This window comes from Xyrauchen texanus, chromosome 36, assembly GCF_025860055.1.
Source record: "Xyrauchen texanus isolate HMW12.3.18 chromosome 36, RBS_HiC_50CHRs, whole genome shotgun sequence".
NCBI classification, from domain to species: domain Eukaryota; kingdom Metazoa; phylum Chordata; class Actinopteri; order Cypriniformes; family Catostomidae; genus Xyrauchen; species Xyrauchen texanus.
Window position 1 is genome coordinate 3,481,386 of NC_068311.1, and position 23,257 is coordinate 3,504,642.

Here is a 23,257-nt window from a genome sequence, read left to right on the forward strand (position 1 = left end):
TCACAGTTGTTTAAAATGACTTTTGAGCTGTTTCCATCTCTTTGCGATTGTCCAAGAGAGAGATGGATAACATCAATGTTCGTTTGCTCTTCCTTCCGGATGTCTTCCTCGAATATTGCCACCTTCATTTCTCAACAACCTGAATATTGAGACCTGAATTTAATGACCTGAAATCCACCAACTCAATATTAATACTTGAATTTCACTACCCAGGGCTCAACGCTAAGGATTTTTTATACTGGCCCGGTCAGGCAAGTGCTTCAAATTTTGCCCTGCCAAAATTTTTACTAGCCCCAAAACAAAAATGAAAAATAGCTGATACGTCATGGCTTAAAAATATTGTCCAAAGCTAAATATTTTATTTATTTATATAAATATATATATAAAAAACACAGGTGGTGAAAAGTTTGGAATAATGTACAGATTTTAATCTTACATGGAAAAGGAAAAGGTCATGAGGCATCAGTGTATTACTCCCTGTTAATTCAGAGTCTGGGGGACGGAGCCTTTACTTCTCTCAAGAGAGTCTGGGAGAAAGATTTCAACTTGGTATCGGAGGAGGGAGTGTGGGCTAAGATTCTTAAAAACATTAAGTCTGCATCTAGAGATGCAAGGGTGCGTCTTATGCAATTACATTTTTTTTAATCGATTTTATTGGACCCCCTCTAGATTGTATAGGCTTGGTTATAAAGACACAGTCACCTGCTGGCCATTCGGAGGATGGAGGCATGGCCCATGTTTTTTGGTGGGGTGTCAAGAACCAGAAATTCTGGTTGAAGGTTCAGAATTTTGGTATGACAGGCACTCGGTTTCGTTTTGCCCCAAACTTTGTGTTCTGGGCGATGGGGCGGTCATCAATGTGGGGGATAGTCATATAGAGAACTGGTTTTTGACCTGTGTGATGATCACCAGGCAGCTTATTTTGAGGGGTTGGGGGTCAGCTGGTGCTGACCCCCAAATTTTCACACTTATTTTATTTGACACATTACACAGTTATTTAACTCTACACAGTAACTACACAGTAATATTTACTTCACAAGAAGTTCAGCTTCTAATATTTCAGTCTTATATATATATATATATATATATATATACAGTGAGGAAAATAAGTATTTGAACACCCTGCTATTTTGCAAGTTCTCCCACTTAGAAATCATGGAGGGGTCTGAAATTGTCATCGTAGGTGCATGTCCACTGTGAGAGACATAATCAAAAAAAAAATCCAGAAATCACAATGTATGATTTTTTAACTATTTATTTGTATGATACAGCTGCAAATAAGTATTTGAACACCTGAGAAAATCAATGTTAATATTTGGTACAGTAGCCTTTGTTTGCAATTAAACGTTTCCTGTAGTTTTTCACCAGGTTTGCACACACTGCAGGAGGGATTTTGGCCCACTCCTCCACACAGATCTTCTCTAGATCAGTCAGGTTTCTGGGCTGTCGCTGAGAAACACGGAGTTTGAGCTCCCTCCAAAGATTCTCTATTGGGTTTAGGTCTGGAGACTGGCTAGGCCATGCCAGAACCTTGATATGCTTCTTACAGAGCCACTCCTTGGTTATCCTGGCTGTGTGCTTCGGTCATTGTCATGTTGGAAGACCCAGCCTCGACCCATCTTCAATGCTCTAACTGAGGGAAGGAGGTTGTTCCCCAAAATCTCGCAATACATGGCCCCGGTCATCCTCTCCTTAATACAGTGCAGTCAGCCCTGTCCCATGTGCAGAAAAACACCCCCAAAGCATGATGCTACCACCCCCATGCTTCACATTAGGGATGGTGTTCTTGGGATGGTACTCATCATTCTTCTTCCTCCAAACACGGTTAGTGGAATTATGACCAAAAAGTTCTATTTTGGTCTCATCTGACCACATGACTTTCTCCCATGACTCCTCTGGATCATCCAAATGGTCATTGGCAAACTTAAGACGGGCCTTGACATGTGCTGGTTTAAGCAGGGGAACCTTCCGTGCCATGCATGATTTCAAACCATGATGTCTTAGTGTATTACCAACAGTAACCTTGGAAACGGTGGTCCCAGCTCTTTTCAGTTCATTGACCAGCTCCTCCCCTGTAGTTCTGGGCTGATTTCTCACCTTCCTTAGGATCACTGAGACCCCACGAGGTGAGATCTTGCACGGAGCCCCAGTCCGAGGGAGATTGACAGTCATGTTTAGCTTCTTCCATTTTCTAATGATTGCTCCAACAGTGGACCTTTTTTCACCAAGCTGCTTGGCAATTTCCCCGTAGCCCTTTCCAGCCTTGTGGAGGTGTACAATTTTGTCTCTAGTGTCTTTGGACAGCTCTTTGGTCTTGGCCATGTTAGTAGTTGGATTCTTACTGATTGTATGGGGTGGACAGGTGTCTTTATGCAGCTAACGGCCTCAAACAGGTGCATCTAATTTAGGATAATAAATGGAGTGGAGGTGGACATTTTAAAGGCAGACTAACAGGTCTTTGAGGGTCAGAATTCTAGCTGATAGACAGGTGTTCAAATACTTATTTGCAGCTGTATCATACAAATAAATAGTTAAAAAATCATACATTGTGATTTCTGGATTTAGTTTTTTAGATTATGTCTCTCACAGTGGACATGCACCTACGATGACAATTTCAGACCCCTCCATGATTTCCAAGTGGGAGAACTTGCAAAATAGCAGGGTGTTCAAATACTTATTTTCCTCACTGTATATATATATATATATATTTTTTTTCAACAATTACGAATAAAACATTTAAATGATCCCTACAGGCTTTGTTTTGTGTACTAGTAATGTGAATTCCTCAAATTTTCATTGCACGAACAAGTCAAACTTCACCACCTCTATATGTATAATATGTAATACAGGTGAAACTCGAAAAATTAGAATATCGTGCAAAAGTTCATTAATTTCAGTAATTCAACTTAAAAAGTGAAACTAATATATTATATAGACTCATTACAAGCAAAGTAAGATATTTCAAGCCTTTATTTGATATAATTTTGATGATTATGGCTTACAGCTTATGAAAACCCCAAATTCAGAATCTCAGAAAATTAGAATATTGTGAAAAGGTTCAGTATTGTAGGCTCAAAGTGTCACACTCTAATCAGCTAAACACCTGCAAAGGGTTCCTGAGCCTTTAAATGGTCTCTCAGTCTGGTTCAGTTGAATTCACAATCATGGGGAAGACTGCTGACCTGACAGTTGTGCAGAAAACCATCATTGACACCCTCCACAAGGAGGGAAAGCCTCAAAAGGTAATTGCAAAAGAAGTTGGATGTTCTCAAAGTGCTGTATCAAAGCACATTAATAGAAAGTTAAGTGGAAGGGAAAAGTGTGGAAGAAAAAGGTGCACAAGCAGCAGGGATGACCGTAGCCTGGAGAGGATTGTCAGGAAAAGGCCATTCAAATGTGTGGGGGAGCTTCACAAGGAGTGGACTGAGGCTGGAGTTACTGCATCAAGAGCCACCACACACAGACGGGTCCTGGACATGGGCTTCAAATGTCAAACGTCTTACCTGGGCTAAAGAAAAAAGAACTGGTCTGTTGCTCAGTGGTCCAAAGTCCTCTTTTCTGATGAGAGCAAATTTTGCATCTCATTTGGAAACCAAGGTCCCAGAGTCTGGAGGAAGAATGGAGAGGCACACAATCCAAGATGCTTGAAGTCCAGTGTGAAGTTTCCACAGTCTGTGTTGGTTTGGGGAGCCATGTCATCGGCTGGTGTTGGTCCACTGTGCTTTATTAAGTCCAGAGTCAAGGCAGCCGCTCTACCGGGACATTTTAGAGCACTTCATGCTTCCTTCAGCAGACAAGCTTTATGGAGATGCTGACTTCATTTTCCAGCAGGACTTGGCACCTGCCCACACTGCCAAAAGTACCAAAACCTGATTCAATGACCATGATATTACTGTGCTTGATTGGCCAGCAAACTCGCCTGACCTGAACCCCATAGAGAATCTATGGGGCACTGCCAAGAGAAAGATGAGAGACATGAGACCAAACAATGCAGAAGAGCTGAAGGCCGCTATTGAAGCATCTTGGTCTTCCATAACACCTCAGCAGTGCCACAGGCTGATAGCATCCATGCCACGCCGCATTGAGGCAGTAATTAATGCAAAAGGGGCCCAAACCAAGTACTGAGTACATATGCATGATTATACTTTTCAGAGGGCCGACATTTCTGTATTTAAAATCCTTTTTTTTTTTATTGATTTCATGTAATATTCTAATTTTCTGAGATTCTGAATTTGGGGTTTTCATAAGCTGTAAGCCATAATCATCAAAATTATATCAAATAAAGGCTTGAAATATCTTACTTTGCTTGTAATGAGTCTATATAATATATTAGTTTCACCTTTTAAGTTGAATTACTGAAATTAATGAACTTTTGCACGATATTCTAATTTTTCGAGTTTCACCTGTATATAACAACATATTTGTGTTCTCACACTATTTACTTGAAAGCATTAACCCTGATAAAGAGCATCTTTGCTCAGTCACAAGGACAATGTGTTTTAATGAGTGCAAATACCCCTTAATTTGGTGAAGCTCCTCCCACATGGAGAGCAGTGGTCTGGTTTCTCTCCAGTGCTCTTATCAAGTGTTCTTCAGTATGAATTCTCTGGTGCCGTTTCAAGCTGTTCGGCCATGAAAAACTCTTTCCACAAAGGGAACACAAGTACGGCTTCTCATTTGTATGGATAATCACATGTTTTTTTAGATTTGATGCTGAAGTAAAAGTTTTACCACACTGATCACAGTAGTATGGCTTTATCCCAGAGTGAGAGCGCAGATGAACATTGAGATCGTTGGCCCATTTGAAACTCTTTCCACACTGAGCGCATGTGAAAGGCTTCTCAGCAGAGTGAATCCTCATGTGACTATTAAGTTCTCCTTTACCTGAGAAACTCTTTCCACACTGAGTGCATGTGTGTGGCTTCTCTCCAGTGTGAATTCTTACATGAACATTAAGGTTTTCTTTTTGTGCGAAACGTTTTGCACAATGAGGGCAGGTGAACGGCTTCTCTCCAGTGTGAATTCTCATGTGATTATTAAAGTGTTCTCTACGTTTGAAAATCTTTCCACACTGAGGGCAGGTCAATGAGTTTTCGGTTGCTGTTCTTCGAGTTTTTTTAAAGGAATTGTTTTTAGTCTGTGAGCAACTGTTGGATGTTTCTTCATACTGATGTTTCTCCTCCACTTCATTCAGCTCTTGATTTTCCTCTTTTACTTCTTCCAGCATGCCTAAAATAAAAATTTTTAATAAAAAATCAAATGAAGTAAAAATTTGAAATAAATAAAAGTGAATAACAAAGCAAAATATATCAAGTATTTGTATTAAGCCTGTCAAATTATAATTTGAAACGTGCATTTTTGTCAAATTTAAAATAAAACGCAGTCTGTCTGTATGCCCCCTTAGCAGGGTTTAAAAAATGAGTTTGAAGGTTAAAAGAAGTTCAATCGAAAATATATCCAACAAATGCCACTACTACCTGGGAATGTTACAATCATTCATACAACTGTAAATAATGAAAAAGACTGTGGTATTCCCATACCTGCCAACATTGGATTGTGAAAAATAGGGACATTTTTGGTTTGTATGTGCGAGGAACGGCAGACTGTGTAATATGCGTATAGGGAGTGGCAGTACTGATCAATAATACTACACTCAAGATCAATAATACAAAGAAATGTAAATAAATAAATAAAAAATCAAATGAAGTAAAAATTTGAAATAAATAAAAGTGAATAACAAAGCAAAAGACATCAAGTATTTGTATTAAGCCTGTCAAATTATAATTCGAAACGTACATTTTTGTCAAAATGTATTCAGATGGTCCCTTACCACATCCTTCACAGTATTAGCATGTTTCAGCACAATGTGTGGAGTTTTTAGGAACCCTTACCCACCTTATGAAAAATGTCTAACTTATATCAGTGTTAAATTAACGATCAGGAACGATTTCGCCGTGACGCCATCTGACCAGCTTACTGGACAAATCGTTTCATATTTAAATTTGGGACGACCCTGTATTTTACAGGATGGGTGGCAACCCTACCTACAGGTCTAATACATTCACATGAGCAAAGTGTGGATGCAGAAAATCATGAGTTTATCGGGAGAAATTGTATATCGGCAGTACAGTGGGAGGAGGGGTGGAAAACCTGTGTGGTGGTGGTGTAGTGGTCTAAAGCACATAACTGGTAATCAGAAGGTCACTGGTTTGATCCCCACAGCCACCATCATTGTGTCCTTGAGCAAGGCACTTAACTCCAGGTTGCTCCGGGGGGATTGTCCCTGTAATAAGTGCTCTGTAAGTCGCTTTGGATAAAAGCGTCTGCCAAATGCATAAATGTAAATGTAAAACGGGAGAAGCCCAGTAAAATCAGGACTGTCTGCAGATATGGGTATCCCCACTAAAAAACATTTCGATTTTATCATAAAAATCGTGTCTAAATTCAATCATTCTAAATGTAATCAAATTAAAATATAACCATTTGTTTTAAAAAATATAATGCATTATTTTTATCAAATGAAGTGCTTTTATACAGATCCTTACAGCACAATCCAAAATACAACATTGGAGATATTTTTGTCAAATAACATGCTGCACAACAGAACATCCCAGATGTGGGATATTGCGTAAAAACTATACAATCATTACTGATTTTTTTTATAATTAGTAGTAGTTAGGGCTGGGCGATATGGAGCAAAAAATATATCTCGATATATTTTGCTATATCTCGATATCGATATATATCTCGATATCTTTACAGGAAAAATACCCCCCAAAACTACTGCAAAAACAAATATGCCAAATACCACAGTCCTTTTTTATTAAAGTGCAAAGAGGTAGGCAGTTCACGTAAGAACAAAGTGCTTCTTATTATTTAACTGTAAAATAAAGGAAGAAATACATATAGCCTTTTCATTCAAAAATGAAACAACTCAAGGTAGGCAGTGCATATATAAGAACAAAGTGCTTCTGCGACATTTAAGAAAAAAAAATCCCTGATTACATAAATAATAATGATTTAACTGTAAATTAAAACAAATAATACATATTGCCTTTTCATTCAAAAATAAAACAACTCAAGCTCATCTTTGCATTAACTCTGTTGTAGCCATCAACAAATAGCCAAAAAACAAGTTTGCTATAAGCTTTGGTTGGCACCAACTTTCGGCATTCACGGCAGTAGACATCTGTCTGCTGTTCATCCGACGCCTTAAAACCGAAGTATCTCCATATAATGGAGCCAGTTGTCCTTTTTTTTTAGACGAGTTCTGCCTCCGGGCTGGTTGCGGGCGACACCATGTTGAATGAGACAACACGCGAAGGGAGGGGGAGCGGAGGCGGGAGCGAGCACAGCACAGAGAAAGCAAACTAGCAGTGGCGAAATCAGAATTGAATATAAACAATATATCGATATATACGATATGTCAAAATTCATATCGTGTTTAAAAAATATCTCGATATATTTTAAATATCGAGATATCGCCCACCCCTAGTAGTAGTATTAAATTGAATATTACATTACTATATTCAGCAGTAATATATTTCTGTTGTATTTTTTCCCATTTTAAAAGAACCTTTTGATACAGACCTCCTGAAAAGCAGGTTGTTACGTGACCCAGTGCGATTAATAAACAGCAAAAATCTGCAATTTAATTGAGCAAATTTGTAGTCTTTATGTGCTGCGAGCTTCACAGTGAATTAGTGCTCTGCTCTGTCATTTTCTACAAACGCTGATGACAAATAAGTGCACATGATGCTCCTGATTAGGTGTTTTCAGAGTATGTGCAACTTGAGGTGCACAACACATGCAGACTATATCGTTAGTTAATTAAATTGCAGTCTTTGTGGTTTAATAATCACACTAGGATCACGGTTTTCAAACTAAGGGGTGCCAGGACATGTCAGGGGAAGCTAAATTTAAATTAATAGCTTAACAGACATAGTCCAGCTTAATAGACTGTAGCTCTATGGTGTTATAATACTGTTAAATGTTGAGAGCACTTGCATGTAATGCAAGAGTGCATTCATGTATCGGTTGCATGAGCATGAATCTCTCTGCTCGCACGCGTATTCCCTTCGCTTTTGAAAAAAACTCTGCGCATTCTCAAATATTCGACTCATCGAATCAACTCATCATTTGGCTGGTAATTTTTTTAGGAACTGCAGCATAATACATAGTTACATTTGTATCGTAAGAGAAGTGAGCAAATCAAATTACATATAAACCGTCAACTACAAACATCCGTTCTAACGACTTTATCCGAAAACATGCTGCACAATTGATGCAGCTGATCACAGAAGGCTTGCCACTCGGTTGGTGTTTGCATTTCACGTTGTAGCTGCATTCGTGGGTGATATTTCATTTTTGGGGTTTGATGATGATAAAATCCCACCATAAATAGAGTGCAAAACACTATTTTACCTGTCCTGTGTAACAGAGAAAGAGAACAATGAAGGAGGGTTCAGCTTCTATTGGATCAGTGCAGTTTTTAGAAAATCTCACCGAACAGAAAGAAACATTGATATTACATTTTAAATCAAACTTAATAAATGCATTACCCCAGTTTTATTAATTATGTTAAAAGACGTATTTAATTAATCACAACTTTAAACAAGACACCGCAAGAATGCACAAATTAGGTTTATAGGGGGTCTGAAACCCCCCTTGACCCCCTGTTTTTTGCACCATGGTTAAGCCATCCTGTGGACTTGGGAGGCAAGGTAGATTCAAAAGTCTGGTAATAGTCTCTTTAAAATTGTAATATAAATACAATTTTGGTAATATTTTAGTGAAAAAAATCGAATATAGTTTCTCAGCCCTAATTTGTATGTGATCTTTGATGTGATAAAATCCAATCCTGTGTTAATTTCTGTCATTTATCAGCACTTATAAAGCTTACGTTTTGTTACATCAATGTTCCTCAGCAATCAATAATGAAGAATCAAGAATGGACACCAACCTCTTTGTTCCTCAGTATCTTCAAGTTTCATTCTGGATGGTTCTGGATCATTCATGTGTTCACTCTTGTGCCGTTTTAAGCGTGTCGCTGAAAGAAAAGTCTTACCACACTCAAGGCACACAAGATCTCTTACACTGGAGTGTATTTTCTTGTGCTTTTTCAAGCTGATCAGCCATGAAAAACTCTTTCCACAAGAAGAACACATGTAAGGCTTCTCATTTGTATGAATAACCCCGTGTTTTTTTAGATTTGATGCATTTGTAAAAGTTTTACCACACTGATCACAGTAGTATGGCTTTATCCCAGAGTGAGAGCGCAGATGATCATTGAGAACGTTGGCCCATTTGAAACTCTTTCCACACTGAGCGCATGTGAAAGGCCTCTCTGCAGAGTGAATCCTCATGTGACTTTTAAGTTCTCTTTTGCTCAAAAAACATTTTCTACAGTGAGTACATGTGAAAGGTTTCTCTCCAGTGTGAATTCTTACATGACGATTAAGGTTTTCTTTTTGTGCAAAACCTTTTGCACAATGAGGGCAGGTGAACGGCTTCTCTCCAGTGTGAATTCTCATGTGATTATTAAAGTGTTCTCTACGTTTGAAAATCTTTCCACACTGAGGGCAGGTCAATGAGTTTTCGGTTGCTGTTCTTCGAGTTCTTTTTTTAAAGGAATTGTTTTTAGTCTGTGAGCAACTGTTGGATTTTTCATTAGAGTGACGTTTCTCCTCCGCTTCATTCAGCTCTTGATTTTCCACTTTCACGTCTTTCATCAGGCCTAAAATAAAAATTTTAAACAAAATAAATCTATTAAGTTTGAAGGGAATACAAGTGAATAACAGAAAGCAACAGGCATCAAGTATCTTTTTGTATTCAGTCTGTCAAATTATAATTAGAAATACAAATATTTGCCAAGTTTAAAACAAAACTGTACATTTGAATGCAAAAACAGAATTTTAGATGTGTGCCAAGTGCTAACAATTTCTTGGGTAGAGGTCTTTGGTCCTCTTAGCATCTCACAGCATAAGGGGCTGTTCACACAGAACCAGTTTCGTGTCAATCTGCACTCTTTTCCCATTGATTGTTTTTCTATGTAAACATGCACTAGACGGATGTATTTTAGCATTGTGCTGCATCCAGATCTTTTTCAGCATCTCGCACAGGAGCGCAGCATATTTTGATTCTATGCAAGTTAAAAAGAACATCGACTTGTCGGGTGTGTCTCGAGCAGTGTTTTCAATTATGCCATTTTTTATTATTCTAACCATTAACACTTACATAAAGCAAACAGTTTCGATCTATAAAAGAGTCTGCAGTAGTGTGTGTGAGTGCATGTTTTTACTGTTTCACTTGTTTTTAAGAGTTGTATTTCGTTGCAAGGGGAATTGTTTGTTTACCGTTTACTGAATTCACATTTGTTCTGATTTCATCTTGCGTGACTCCTGGTTTTGATTAGCGGCATGTTAGCCAGTCATGTTGTTTTGCTGGATAGGAGGGTGACAGGTTAAACCGTGTTTGCTCCTCAATTCAGGAGAAGCAATCTATCAGAGGGAGTCTGAAGTAGAATGTGTAAGTGCATGTTTTTACTGTTTCACTTGTTTTTAGAGTTGTTTTGATAGATTGGAAGACGTGTTTAGCTCTTTCATTTAACAATGTTACAGGCTCATACATATTTGATGTGGATGGGTAGCCCTCCTCATGTGAAGCCCTCCTTGTGTGAAGACCTACTTGTGTAAAGACCAGCACCAGTGAGTCTATCTGTGCGAGTCCACCGAGCAAGGACACCGAGCAAGGACACCAAAACGGCACTTAAGTATAGCTATTATTATTTGTATTGTTTCCTCACAGCTTTTCTACATCTCTCTTTTCTCTCCTACTCCACCATGTGCTTCTATCACATTCCTATCATCACTCACACTCATCACACAAACTTCAGACTCAGAAGACATTGTAACCCTAACAACTTGAGCAGTATCTCCACCTCCTCTTCTAAACTCCTCTCTTTCTATTGGTCTTTGGAACTGTCAGTCTGCTGTAAACAAATCTGACCTAATTACTGCTATTGCTAGTCATTCAGGTCTCAACATTCTGGACCTAACTGAGACCTGGCTCCAACCAGAGGACAATGCCACACCCAGTGCCCTATCCACCAACTTTACTTTCTCCCACACACCCCATTACACTGGGAGGGGAGGAGGAACAGGTATTCTCATCTCCAATACATGGAATTATAGTACTCTGCTTCTCTGTGTGACAATAACTTCTTTGAAATACATGAAATACATCACCCACCCAGTAAAAATATTTTTATTTATATACCGCCCCCAGGTCAGCCAGGAAACTTCCTAGATGACCTGGATGTGCTGCTATCATCCTTTCCTGAGGATGGCACACCACTAGTACTTCTAGGTTACTTTAACATCCTTCTGGTTAAACCTCAGGTTGCTGACTTCCACACTTTGCTTGCCTCTTTTGATCACAATGATTCACAACTGCAGCAACTCACAAATCGGGTAACCAATTGGACCTCATCTACGTCCACATCTGCACCACTGATCATGTTCTTGTTACTCCACTGCATACTTGCGATCACTTCTTCTTTAGCTTTAACCTACAATTACCTACTTGTCCTACACACTCTCCTCAACAGATCTTTTTTCAGCGTAATCTCTGCGCTCTCTCACCCACCTGTCTGTCCTCTATGGTCTCATCCTTGCTTCTCAATTTCTCTTCACTTGATGTCGATAGTGATACTAACACTTTATGCTCAACATCTGTCCTCTCTCAACCAGGCCTGCCTGTGCCCCCGAAGTCTCTAACCTTCTCCTCTCCAGCCATCCTACTACCTGTCCCCTGGATCCTATTCCCTCCAATCTCCTCCAAACAATTTCTCCTTCAATCCTACCTGCACTCACACACATCATTAACACATCTCTTCTTACTGGTACCTTTACCAACACATTTAAGCAAGCTTGGGAAACCCCTCCAATTAAGAATCCAACACTAAACCCTGCACTCTTAGGAAACTACAGACTGGTCTCTCTACCCTCATTCGTAGCAAAAACACGAATGTCTCTTCTCTCCCAGAACAACCTGCTAGACAGCATCAAGTTTGGCTTCAAAGCGGACACTCCTTGGAAACCTGTTACTGAAGCTCCGAGAATGGCAAAGGCTGCATCCAGATCATCTGCTCCCATTCTCCTGGAACTGTCTGCAGCTACTGACACAGTAAACAATGCTGGTTCAAGTTTTACCTCACAGGAAGGTCTTTCAGGGTAGTGGTGTCCAGATCTCACCAACTAGCTACTGGGGTACCTCAAGGGTTCTGTGCTTGGACCTCTCCTCTTCTCTACATACATGTCATCACTGTGATCTGTCATTCATGCACATGGAGTTTTCTCTCATTGCTATGCTGATGACACACAACTCCAGCCTGATGATCCTACAGTAGAAACACAGATCTTAGCTTGTCTTGAAGACATTTTGGATTGGATGAAAGAACTACTGGACTATTGTAATGCTCTGCTGGCAGGCCTTCCATCATGTACAATCTAACCTCTGGAATTGATCCATTATGTGGAGTTACGAATGGTCTTTAACAAGCCCAATAGGGTTCAAGTCATGCCTCTCTTCACTGTTCTACACTTTCTGCCAAGGGTTGCTCGCATTAAGTTCAAGGCATTTATGCTTGCTTATAGAAAAACCACTGGCTCGTGCGCCTTTCAGAAGTGCATTTACTGTTGTTGAACAGCGCCTCGTGGTACCATCTCACAGAAATACAAAATCACTTTCCCAGACTTTCACTTCGACTGTACCCTGCTGATGGAATGACCTGCCGAATTCCACCCGAGTAGCTGTTTCTCTAGCCTCTTTCAAAAAGTTCCTAAAGACACAGCTATTTCGTTAGCACTTGACCCTTTCATATCAATAGACCCCTGCTATACAGAAACTTGGATGTCTGCAGAGATTCCAGACTCAGCCATCGAACCCGCTGGGTTCTCCGTGCACCGAGCGGACAGAGCGAAAGACCTCTCAGATAATAGCAGAGGTGGTGGTGTATGTTTTATGATCAACAAATCATGGTGTGATCAGAGGAACGTACATTTTATCAAGTCTTTATGCTCTCCTGATCTGTCGACCATTCTGGCTATCGAGGGAATTCACAGCAGTCATTATCACAGCTGTGTACTTCCCCCCCACAAGCCAGGTGGTTAGAATGGGCAACAACATCTCATCAACGACCCTCAACACTGGAGCCCCGCAGGGCTGTGTTCTCAGCCCACTCTTGTATTCCCTGTACACGCATGACTGTGTGACAACACATAGCTCTAATGCCATCATTAAGTTTGCCGATGATACGACGGTGGTTGGTCTGATTGTAACAGTTCTGAAAGAATGTTCCATTTCTTGTGCTGTAATTCTACTCCCCACCTCAAGGGGGAGCTATGGAGGTTTCTTTGGGATTTAGTATGTGACCAAAACAAGAGTGTTACATGATCACTGACAATGATGAAACAGCCTACAGAGAGGAGGTGCACACTCTGACACGCTGGTGTCAGGAGCACAACCTCTCCCTCAACGTCAGTAAAACCAAGGAGCTTGTAGTGGACTTCAGGAAGAAAGACAGTAAACACAGCCCCATCACCATTAACGGTGTCCACATTACTGAGGAACTCACATGGTCCGTCCACACTGAGGCCGTTGTGAAGGCGGCTCACCAGCGCCTCTTCTTCCTGAGACAGCTGAGGAAGTTTGGAATAACCTCGCACGGTTCTACACCAGTACTGTAGAGAGCATCCTGACTGGCTACACCACCCCCTGGTACGGCAATAGCACCACCCACAACGCAAAGCCCTGCAAAGGGTGGTGCGAACTGGCAGACACATCATTGGAAGTGAGCTTCCCTCCCTCCAGGACATATATAACAGGTGGTGTGTGAAAAAGCTTGGAGGATCATCAGAGACTCCAGCCACCCGAGTCACGGCTGCTCTCACTGATACCATCAGGCAAGCAGTATCACAGTATCAGGACCCGCACCAGCTTCTTCCCCCAAGCAATCAGACTTTTGAAAACTTGATCTCTCACGATCAATAATCAGCACTGCACTTTATTAATCTTATATCTCACACTGGACTGTTATAATTATATTCTCCACAATACAACAACTGTATATATATTTATATATATTATATACTCTTTATGTACTCATATTGTATGTGTATTCTATATTGTGTGTATTGTTTACTGTACATTATATATTATTATTGTGTAAATGTGTACATTTGATATGTAAATTGTGTTGTGTAAATATGTTGTTTACTGTAATTGGTATATGTCTCGTCACTGTCATGGCTGCTATGTTGCTCGGAACTGCACACAAGACTTTCACCTACTGTTGTAAAACAAGTTGAATTTTGGTAATATTTAAGTATTTTTCAGCCCTTTGACAGCCCTAATTTGTATGTGATCTTTGATGTGATAAAGGCCAATCCTGTGTTAATTACTGTGATTTATCTGCACTTATAAAGCTAACGTTTTGTTACATCAATGTTCCTCAGCAGTCAATAATGAAGAATCAACAATGGACACCAACCTCTTTGTTCCTCAGTATCTTCAAGTTTCATTCTGGATAGTTCTGGATCATTCATGTGTTCACTCTTGTGCCGTTTTAAGCGTGTGGCTGAAAGAAAAGTCTTACCACACTCAAGGCACACATGATCTCTTACACTGGAGTGTATTTTCTGGTGCCGTTTCAAGCTGGTAAGTCGTGAAAAACTCTTTCCACAAAAAGAACACATGTAAGGCTTCTCATTTGAGTGAATAACCCCGTGTTTTTTTAGATCTGATGCTGTAGTAAAAGTTTTACCACACTGATCACAGTAAAATGGCTTTATCCCAGAGTGAGAGCGCAAATGATCATTGAGAATGCTGGCCCATTTGAAACTCTTTCCACACTGAGCGCATGCGAAAGGCCTCTCTGCAGAGTGTATCCTCACGTGACTTTTAAGTTCTCCTTTGCTCAAGAAACTCTTTCCACACTGAGTGCATGTGTGTGGCTTCTCTCCAGTGTGAATTCTTATATGAACATTAAGGGTTATTTTTTGTGCGTAAACGTTTTGCACAATGAGGGCAGGTGAACGGCTTCTCTCCAGTGTGAATTCTCATGTGATTATTAAAGTGTTCTCTACGTTTGAAAATCTTTCCACACTGAGGGCAGGTCAATGAGTTTTCGGCTGCTGTTCTTCGAGTTCTTTTTTTAAAGGAATTGTTTTTAGTCTGTGAGCAACTGTTGGATGTTTCTTCATACTGATGTTTCTCCTCCACTTCATTCAGCTCTTGATTTTCCTCTTTTACTTCTCCCATCAGGCCTAAAATTAACATTTTAAATAATAAAAAGGGCAAAATGTGATGGAAATAAAAATGATTAGCAGAAAGCAACAGACATCAACTAGATATTTACATTAGATTTTTTTATTTGATATGATAAAAGTTAATTCTATGTGAATTTCTATCAGTATTGGGCTGAGCGATATATTGAATATTCAATATATTATAATGATGATTTTGCTGCCAATATAAAATTATGCAATATAATGATTATTGTGATGATTTTTATTTGCACTTTTTATTTGGTCACTACGTTTCGTCATGGTTAAGTCATAAGATTAATTTAAATACGATAAATAAAATATAATTCTACTTTTGTTTTAAATGTAATCCTCAAAAATAATAAATCAGTGTTTGCGACCAAGCTTTAACTTCCTAGCTGATGTCTTGAGATGTTGCTTCAATATATCCACATAGTTTTCCTTCCTCATGATGCCATTTATTTTGTGAAGTGCACCAGTCCCTCCTGCAGCAAAGCACCCCCACAACATGATGCTGCCACCCCCCATGCTTCACGGTTGAGATGGTGTTCTTCGGCTTGAAGCCTCATCCTTTTACCTCCAAACATAATGATGGCCATTATGGCCAAACAGTTAAGGGTTTGTTTCATCAGACCAGAGGACAAAAAGTAAGATCTCTGTCCCTGTGAGCACTTGCAAACTGTAGTTTTGCTTTTTATGGCAGTATTGTAGCAGTGAATTCTTCCTTGCCGAGCCGCAATTAAGATTATGTCAATATAGGACTCATTTTACTGTGGATATAGATCCTCGTCTACCTGTTTCCTCCAGCACCTTCACAGGGTCCTTTGCTGTTGTTCTGGGATTGATTTGCACTTTTCGCACCAAACTACGTTCATCTCTAGGAGACAGAATTGATCTCCTTCCTGAGCAGTACGATGGCTGCGTGGTCACTTATTGTTTATACTTGCATACTATTGTGTGTACAGATGAACATGGTACCTTCAGGCATTTGGAAATCGCTCCCAAAGATGAACCAGACTTGTGGAGATCAGCAATTTTTTTTCTGATGTTTTGTCTGATTTCTTTTGATTTTCCCATGATATCAAGTAAAGAGGCACTGAGTTTGAATGTAGGCCTTAAAATACATCCACAGGAACACCTCCAATTCAGCACACCTCCTATCAGAAGCTAATTTGATAATTGTCTAAAGGCTTGACATCATTTTCTGGAATTTTCCAAGCTGTTTAAAGGCACAGTTATCCTAGTGTATATAAACTTCTGACCCACTGGAATTGTGATATAGTCAATTAAAAATGAAACAATCTGTCTGTATTCAAATGTTGGGAAAATTACTCATGTCATGCACAAAGTAGATGTCCTAAACGACTTGCCAAAACTATAGTTTGTTAATATGAAATCTGTGGAGTGGTTAAAAGAATTGTTTTTATGACTTCAACCTAAGTGTATGTAAACTTCTGACTTCTACTGTAAATTAAAATTATTTTGAACACATTTTTGTTAATTTATTGAAAAACATGCATTAATTATTTGTAACTACTTTATTTCATGCATTAAATATTTAAAATCTACTTGACTAGATTGACTGTTAGGTTGAAATTATGGTTCTTCAGAAAAAAAATATCTATATATAAAAATGTTTTATTCCATGTCAGAGCAAATACATGCATCATTGACAAATAAGGTTGTCTGATGTGATAAAAATTTGAAATCTTTAAAAAATCTAGTTTAGAGCACATGTGTCATGTTCATAGAAAACTCATCTTTGTGTCCATATCGGTTTCAAAATTATTTTAAAAACACATTGAATTTTCTTTAAAAAAAATTATAATTGATTAATGACTAAAAATGTCTTGGTGCTAAATGTATTTTAATTCTTAAAATAATAATTTTTGAGATGAATTCATTTCAGTTTCATAATAAAATTCCATCCAATTTTTTTAGGAAATAATAATATAAATTTAGTAGCTATATCGCCCAGCCCTAAAATCAGTACTTATAAAGCTGAAGTTCTGTTACATCAATGTTCCTCAGAAGTAAATAATAAAGAATCAAAAATGGACACAAACCTCTTTGTTCCTCAGTATCTTCATGTTTCATTCTGGATGGTTCTGGATCATTCATGTGTTCACTCTTGTGCCGTTTTAAGCGTGTGGCTGAAAGAAAAGTCTTACCACACTCAAGGCACACGTGATCTCTTACACTGGAGTGTATTTTCTGGTGCCGTTTCAAGCTGATCAGCCATGAAAAACTCTTTCCACAAAGGGAACACAAGTACGGCTTCTCATTTGTATGGATAATCACATGTTTTTTGAGATTTGATGCTGTAGTAAAAGTTTTACCACACTGATCACAGTAAAATGGCTTTATCCCAGAGTGAGAGCGCAGATGAACATTGAGATCGTTGGCCCATTTGAAACTCTTTCCACACTGAGCGCATGTGAAAGGCTTCTCAGCAGAGTGAATCCTCATGTGACTACTAAGTTCTCCTTTACCTGAGAAACTCTTTCCACACTGAGTGCATGTGTGTGGCTTCTCTCCAGTGTGAATTCTTACATGAACATTAAGGGTTATTTTTTGTGCGAAACGTTTTGCACAATGAGGGCAGGTGAACGGCTTCTCTCCAGTGTGAATTCTCATGTGATTATTAAAGTGTTCTCTACGTTTGAAAATCTTTCCACACTGAGGGCAGGTCAATGAGGTTTCGGTTGCTGTTCTTCGAGTTCTTTTTTTAAAGGAATTGTTTTTAGTCTGTGAGCAACTGTTGGATGTTTCTTCATACTGATGTTTCTCCTCCACTTCATTCAGCTCTTGATTTTCCTCTTTTACTTCTTCCATCAGGCCTAAAATAAAAAATTTAAATAATAAAGAGGGCAAAATGTGATGGAAATAAAAATGATTAGCAGAAAGCAACAGACATCAATTATACATTTGAATTCTGTGTGAATTTCTACATCATCTATCAGTATTGGGCTGAGCGATATATTGAATATTCAATATATTATAATGATGATTTTGCTGCCAATATAAAATTATGCAATATAATGATTATTGTGATGATTTTAAATCCACTTTTTATTTGTTCACTACGTTTCATCACAGGCTTGTCATTAGATTAATTTAAATATGACAGAAATATATTTCTACTATCTAAAAACAATCTAATCCTCAAAATAAAAATTATAATTTAGTATTATAGAACAATAATAAACTTGATTGGGTGCAAAAATAATAATTCATAATAATTAATAACATAATTCGCTTTTTTTGTAAAACAAATAAATAGTTGTATGTAAAGCTTTTTATTAGGCGGCCTACTTTATTCTTGTATTGGTGCATATAAATAAAAAAAAAATTAAAACTTGTTTTAATTTATTGAAAAACATGCCTTAATTTTTTGTAACTAGATTTCTTATTTCATGCATTAAACATTTTGAATCTACTTGACTACAGTGACTGTTAGGTTGAAACGATGGTTCCTCTGATTAAATATATATATATATTTTTTTTTTTATTCCATGTCAGAGCACATACATGAGTCTTCAACAAAAAAGGTTGTGCTACGTGATAACATTTAGAAATCTTTAAAAAAAAATCTTGTTTAAAGAACATGTGTCAAGTTTGTAGATATGTAATCCTTGAGTCCATGTTGGTTTCAAAAAATTTGGAAAAATATTTAGAGCATTTCTACAAAAATAAATAAATGACGTCAACACTCCAAAAACCTATTTTAAGATTTACACATTTTAATATCATAATAAAATTCCATCAAATTGTATTAATTATTCTTTAACCAAATAAAATAAAAAATGTATTTATTTAATTTTGGATGGAATCTAGTTATGAAATTTAAATACATAAATCATAAAAACAGGCTAAAACATTTGAGTTAACATTTTATTAAATTAATGTTCCTCTGCAGTAAATAATGAAGAATCAACAATGGACACCAACCTCTTTGTTCCTCAGTATCTTCATGTTTCATTCTGGATGGTTCTGGATCATTCATGTGTTCACTCTTGTGCCGTTTTAAGCGTGTGGCTGAAAAAAAAGTCTTACCACACTCAAGGCACACGTGATCTCTTACACTGGAGTGTATTTTCTGGTGCCGTTTCAAGCTGATCAGCCATGAAAAACTCTTTCCACAAAGGGAACACATGTAAGGCTTCTCATTTGTATGGATAATCACATGTTTTTTTAGATTTGATGCTGAAGTAAAAGTTTTACCACACTGATCACAGTAGTATGGCTTTATCCCAGAGTGAGAGCGCAGATGAACATTGAGATCGTTGGCCCATTTGAAACTCTTTCCACACTGAGCACAAGTGAAAGGCTTCTCTGCAGAGTGAATCCTCATGTGACTATTAAGTTCTCCTTTACCTGAGAAACTCTTTCCACACTGAGTGCATGTGTGTGGCTTCTCTCCAGTGTGAATTCTTATATGAACATTAAGGGTTATTTTTTGTGCGAAACATTTTGCACAATGAGGGCAGGTGAACGGCTTCTCTCCAGTGTGAATTCTCATGTGATTATTAAAGTGTTCTCTACGTTTGAAAATCTTTCCACACTGAGGGCAGGTCAATGAGTTTTCGGCTGCTGTTCTCGGAGTTCTTTTTTTAAAGGAATTGTTTTTAGTCTGTGAGCAACTGTTGGATGTTTCTTCATACTGATGTTTCTCCTCCACTTCATTCAGCTCTTGATTTCCCCCTTTCACTTCTCCCATCAGGCCTAAAATGAACATTAAATAATAGCAAATAGAGTTGAAGTCAGAAGTTTACATACACTTAGGTTGAAGTCATTAAAACTCCACACAAATTTAATATTGGCAAACTATAGTTTTGGCAAGTCGTTTAGGACATCTACTTTGTGCATGACATGAGTAATTTTCCCAACATTTGTTTACAGACAGAACGTTTAACTTTTAATTGACTATATCACAATTCCAGTGGGTCAGAAGTTTATATACACTAGGATAACTGTGCCTTTAAACAGCTTGGAAAATTCCAGAAAATGATGTCATGCCTTTAGACAATTATCAAATTAGCTTCTGATAGGAGGTGTGCTGAATTGGAGGTGTTCCTGTGGATGTATTTTAAGGCCTACATTCAAACTCAGTGCCTCTTTACTTGATATCATGGGAAAATCAAAAGAAATCAGACAAAACATCAGAAAAAAAATTGATGATCTCCACAAGTGTCGTTCATCTTTGGGAGCAATTTCCAAATGCCTGAAGATACCACGTTCATCTGTACAAACAAAAGTATGCAAATATAAACACCATGGGGCCGTGCAGACACCATACTGCTCAGGAAGGAGACTCATTCTGTCTCCAAGAGATGAGCTTAGTTTCAAGCGAGAAGTGCAAATCAATCCTAGAAAAACAGCAAAGGACCTTTTGAAGATGCTGGAGGAAACAGGTAGACGAGTATCTATATCCACAGTAAAATGAGTCCTATATCGACATAACCTGGAAGACCACACAGCAAGGAAAAAGCCACTCCTCCAAAACTGCCATAAAATCCAGACTACAGTTTGCAAGTGCACATGGGGACAAAGATCTTACTTTTTGGAGAAATGTCCTCTGGTCTAATGAAACATACATTTAACTGTTTGGCCATAATGACCATCGTTATGTTTGGAGGAAAAAGGGTGAGGCTTGCAAGCCGAAGAACACCATCCCAACAGTGAAGCATGGGGGTGGCAGCATCATGTTGTGGGGGTGCTTTGCTGCAGGAGGGACTGGTGCACTTCACAAAATAAGTGGCATCATGAGGAAGGAAAATTATGTGGATATATTGAAGCAACATCTCAAGACATCAGCCACGAAGTTAAAGCTCATTGCAAATGGGTCTTCCCAATGGACCCCAAGCATACCTCCAAAGTTGGGGCAAAATGGCTTAATGACAACAAAGTCAAGGTATTGGAGTGGCCATCACAGACTCCTGACCTCAATCCGATAGAAAATGTGTGGGCAAAACTGAAAAAGAGTCTGCGAGCAAGGTGGTCAACAAATCTGTCTCAGTTACACCAGTTCTGTCTGGAGGAATGGGCCAAAATTCCAGCAAATTATTGTGAGAAGCTTGTGGAAGGATACCCAAAACGTTTGACCCAATTAAACTATTTAAAAGGCAATGCTACCAAATATTAACAAATTGTATACATTTCTGACCCATTGGGAATGTGATGAAAGAAATAAAAGCTGAAAGAAATTATTCTCTCATGCTTACATTTCACATTCTTAATATAAAGTAGTGATCCTAACTGACCTAAGACAGAAAATGCTTTCTACAAATAAATGTCAGGAATTGGGGAAAAAACAGAGTTTAAATTTGGCTAAGGTGTATGTAAACTTCTGACTTCAACTGTACATGTGAATAGCAGCAGACATCAAATATCTAAGGGATCTTTGATGTGATAAGTTATTTTGTGTGAATCTCTATGTTTATCAGTACATATAAAACTGAAGCTGTTACATTAATGTTCCTCAACAGTCAAGAATTGAAACCAACCTCTTTGTTCCTCAGTATCTTCATGTTTCATTCTGCTTGATTCTTCATCTCTCAAGTCCTCACCATCCTCTTTAACAAACTCCATCTTTTTCATAATATACGTCATATTTCAGTTGTTACACCTGGAGTTCTTCCGGTCTGAAGAACTTCTCTTGTAGGATGATGGGAATATTCACAGTATTTATGGGTGAATTGTTGTGGGAGTGGCTTCAATGAAGGTGTGACATAAGGAGTTGCTTGAAAATTAATGAAATACAGAAATGAAATCGGACATAAAATAATTAAAAGTACTATATAGAGAGAATGAGAGAGAAGAAAAAAAAAAAAAAAAAAAAAAAGAGTATGTGCTCACAGGTGAGGTCAAGAGGTGCACTTTCTCCTTCAATGCCCAAAATGTAAAGAAACAAGGGACATTTATATGGATACATTTTCAAACAGCATAAACAATTTTACAACCACGACAGAAGAAAAAAAAAATAAAATCACACAGCAGCACTGGCTGTAAGATAGGTTTTAAGAGACAGTGGCTGAATATGTTTTATATATATTACCTCAGTGTGTCACCCAACTGTTCACCACACTGATCTTCAGTACATGTATGTGTGTGAATATCCTGTATGTGTATACTGTGTGTAAACATGTTTGTGATCTTCAGTTTTATGTCAACACTGTGATCTTCTGTCGTTAAGGAATTTTATTATTTGTTATGTTTAACTTTCGTTAAATTATTGTTTAATGTTTTATTATTTTTTTACATACACCCCCTGCTTTGGAAATATTGTATTATTCACAGTCATGCAAATAAAGCCATTTTAAATTTAATTGAGAGAGATAGAGGCATCCTAAATAAACAATAATTGAACAGAATATATATATATATATATATATATATATATATATATATATATATATATATATATATATATAAAATAACTGATGAATGGATTGACGTGAATGTAAACAACAGAGAGTAAATAACACAAACAGCCTTTTGTCCAGCTCCGTTAAGCGTCATTCTGAATAAATGTACTATTAGATGTTAGTTCAAAGTGTTTATTTACCTGTTGTATTTATTCTCTCTTTTCTCTTCTGGACTCTTTTTTTGGATGTAAAACGCTTTGGATGGTTGCGCTCTCACAACGCAAGCCATTAGTGGCCATGATGGTGCCGCAAACACACTTTCCACTGTCGTAAAATCAATGAGCTTGTCCTTCCTCCAGGGGGCACCACAATTGACTGCCATAGGACCATCCTACTCTGCGTTGATAAAAGTAACAGACAGCAGATCACTGCGATAGGCCCATCCTACTGTGCGTTGAGAAAAGGTTCAGACACCAAACGACTGTCAGTGAGTAAATTAGCAACATTAGCAACGATCATTCACACGTTAGATTCTGTGAGTTCTAGAGAAACATGACTCTTAAA

At 38.2% G+C, this 23,257-nt stretch overlaps 1 protein-coding gene across 8 annotated transcripts in view; it reads right to left on the minus strand.

Annotated features, from left to right (window-relative positions):
- Positions 1 to 23,001, minus strand: part of LOC127629587 (zinc finger protein 721-like) — a 108,098-nt gene extending 85,097 nt beyond the window's left edge. For 6 of the 8 annotated variants that reach the window (XR_007968780.1, XR_007968781.1, XR_007968783.1 and 3 more), the window contains exons 1-6: positions 22,894 to 23,001; positions 21,833 to 22,068; positions 19,278 to 20,051; positions 17,393 to 18,166; positions 8,963 to 9,736; positions 4,517 to 5,229 (exon numbers count right to left, since the gene is read on the minus strand). Coding sequence is in view for 3 of the 8 variants with exons in the window: in XM_052106694.1 (XP_051962654.1) it covers positions 4,520 to 5,229; positions 8,963 to 9,736; positions 17,393 to 18,166; positions 19,278 to 20,051; positions 21,833 to 21,938 (3,138 nt within the window). In the remaining 5 variants the exon portion in view is untranslated. Of the gene's footprint in view, positions 1 to 20; positions 168 to 4,516; positions 5,230 to 8,962; positions 9,737 to 17,392; positions 18,167 to 19,277; positions 20,052 to 21,832; positions 22,069 to 22,893 lie in introns of those variants that run through there. The other 2 variants (XM_052106692.1, XM_052106693.1) reach the window with 2 other exon arrangements.
- Positions 23,002 to 23,257: the final 256 nt, after the last annotated feature.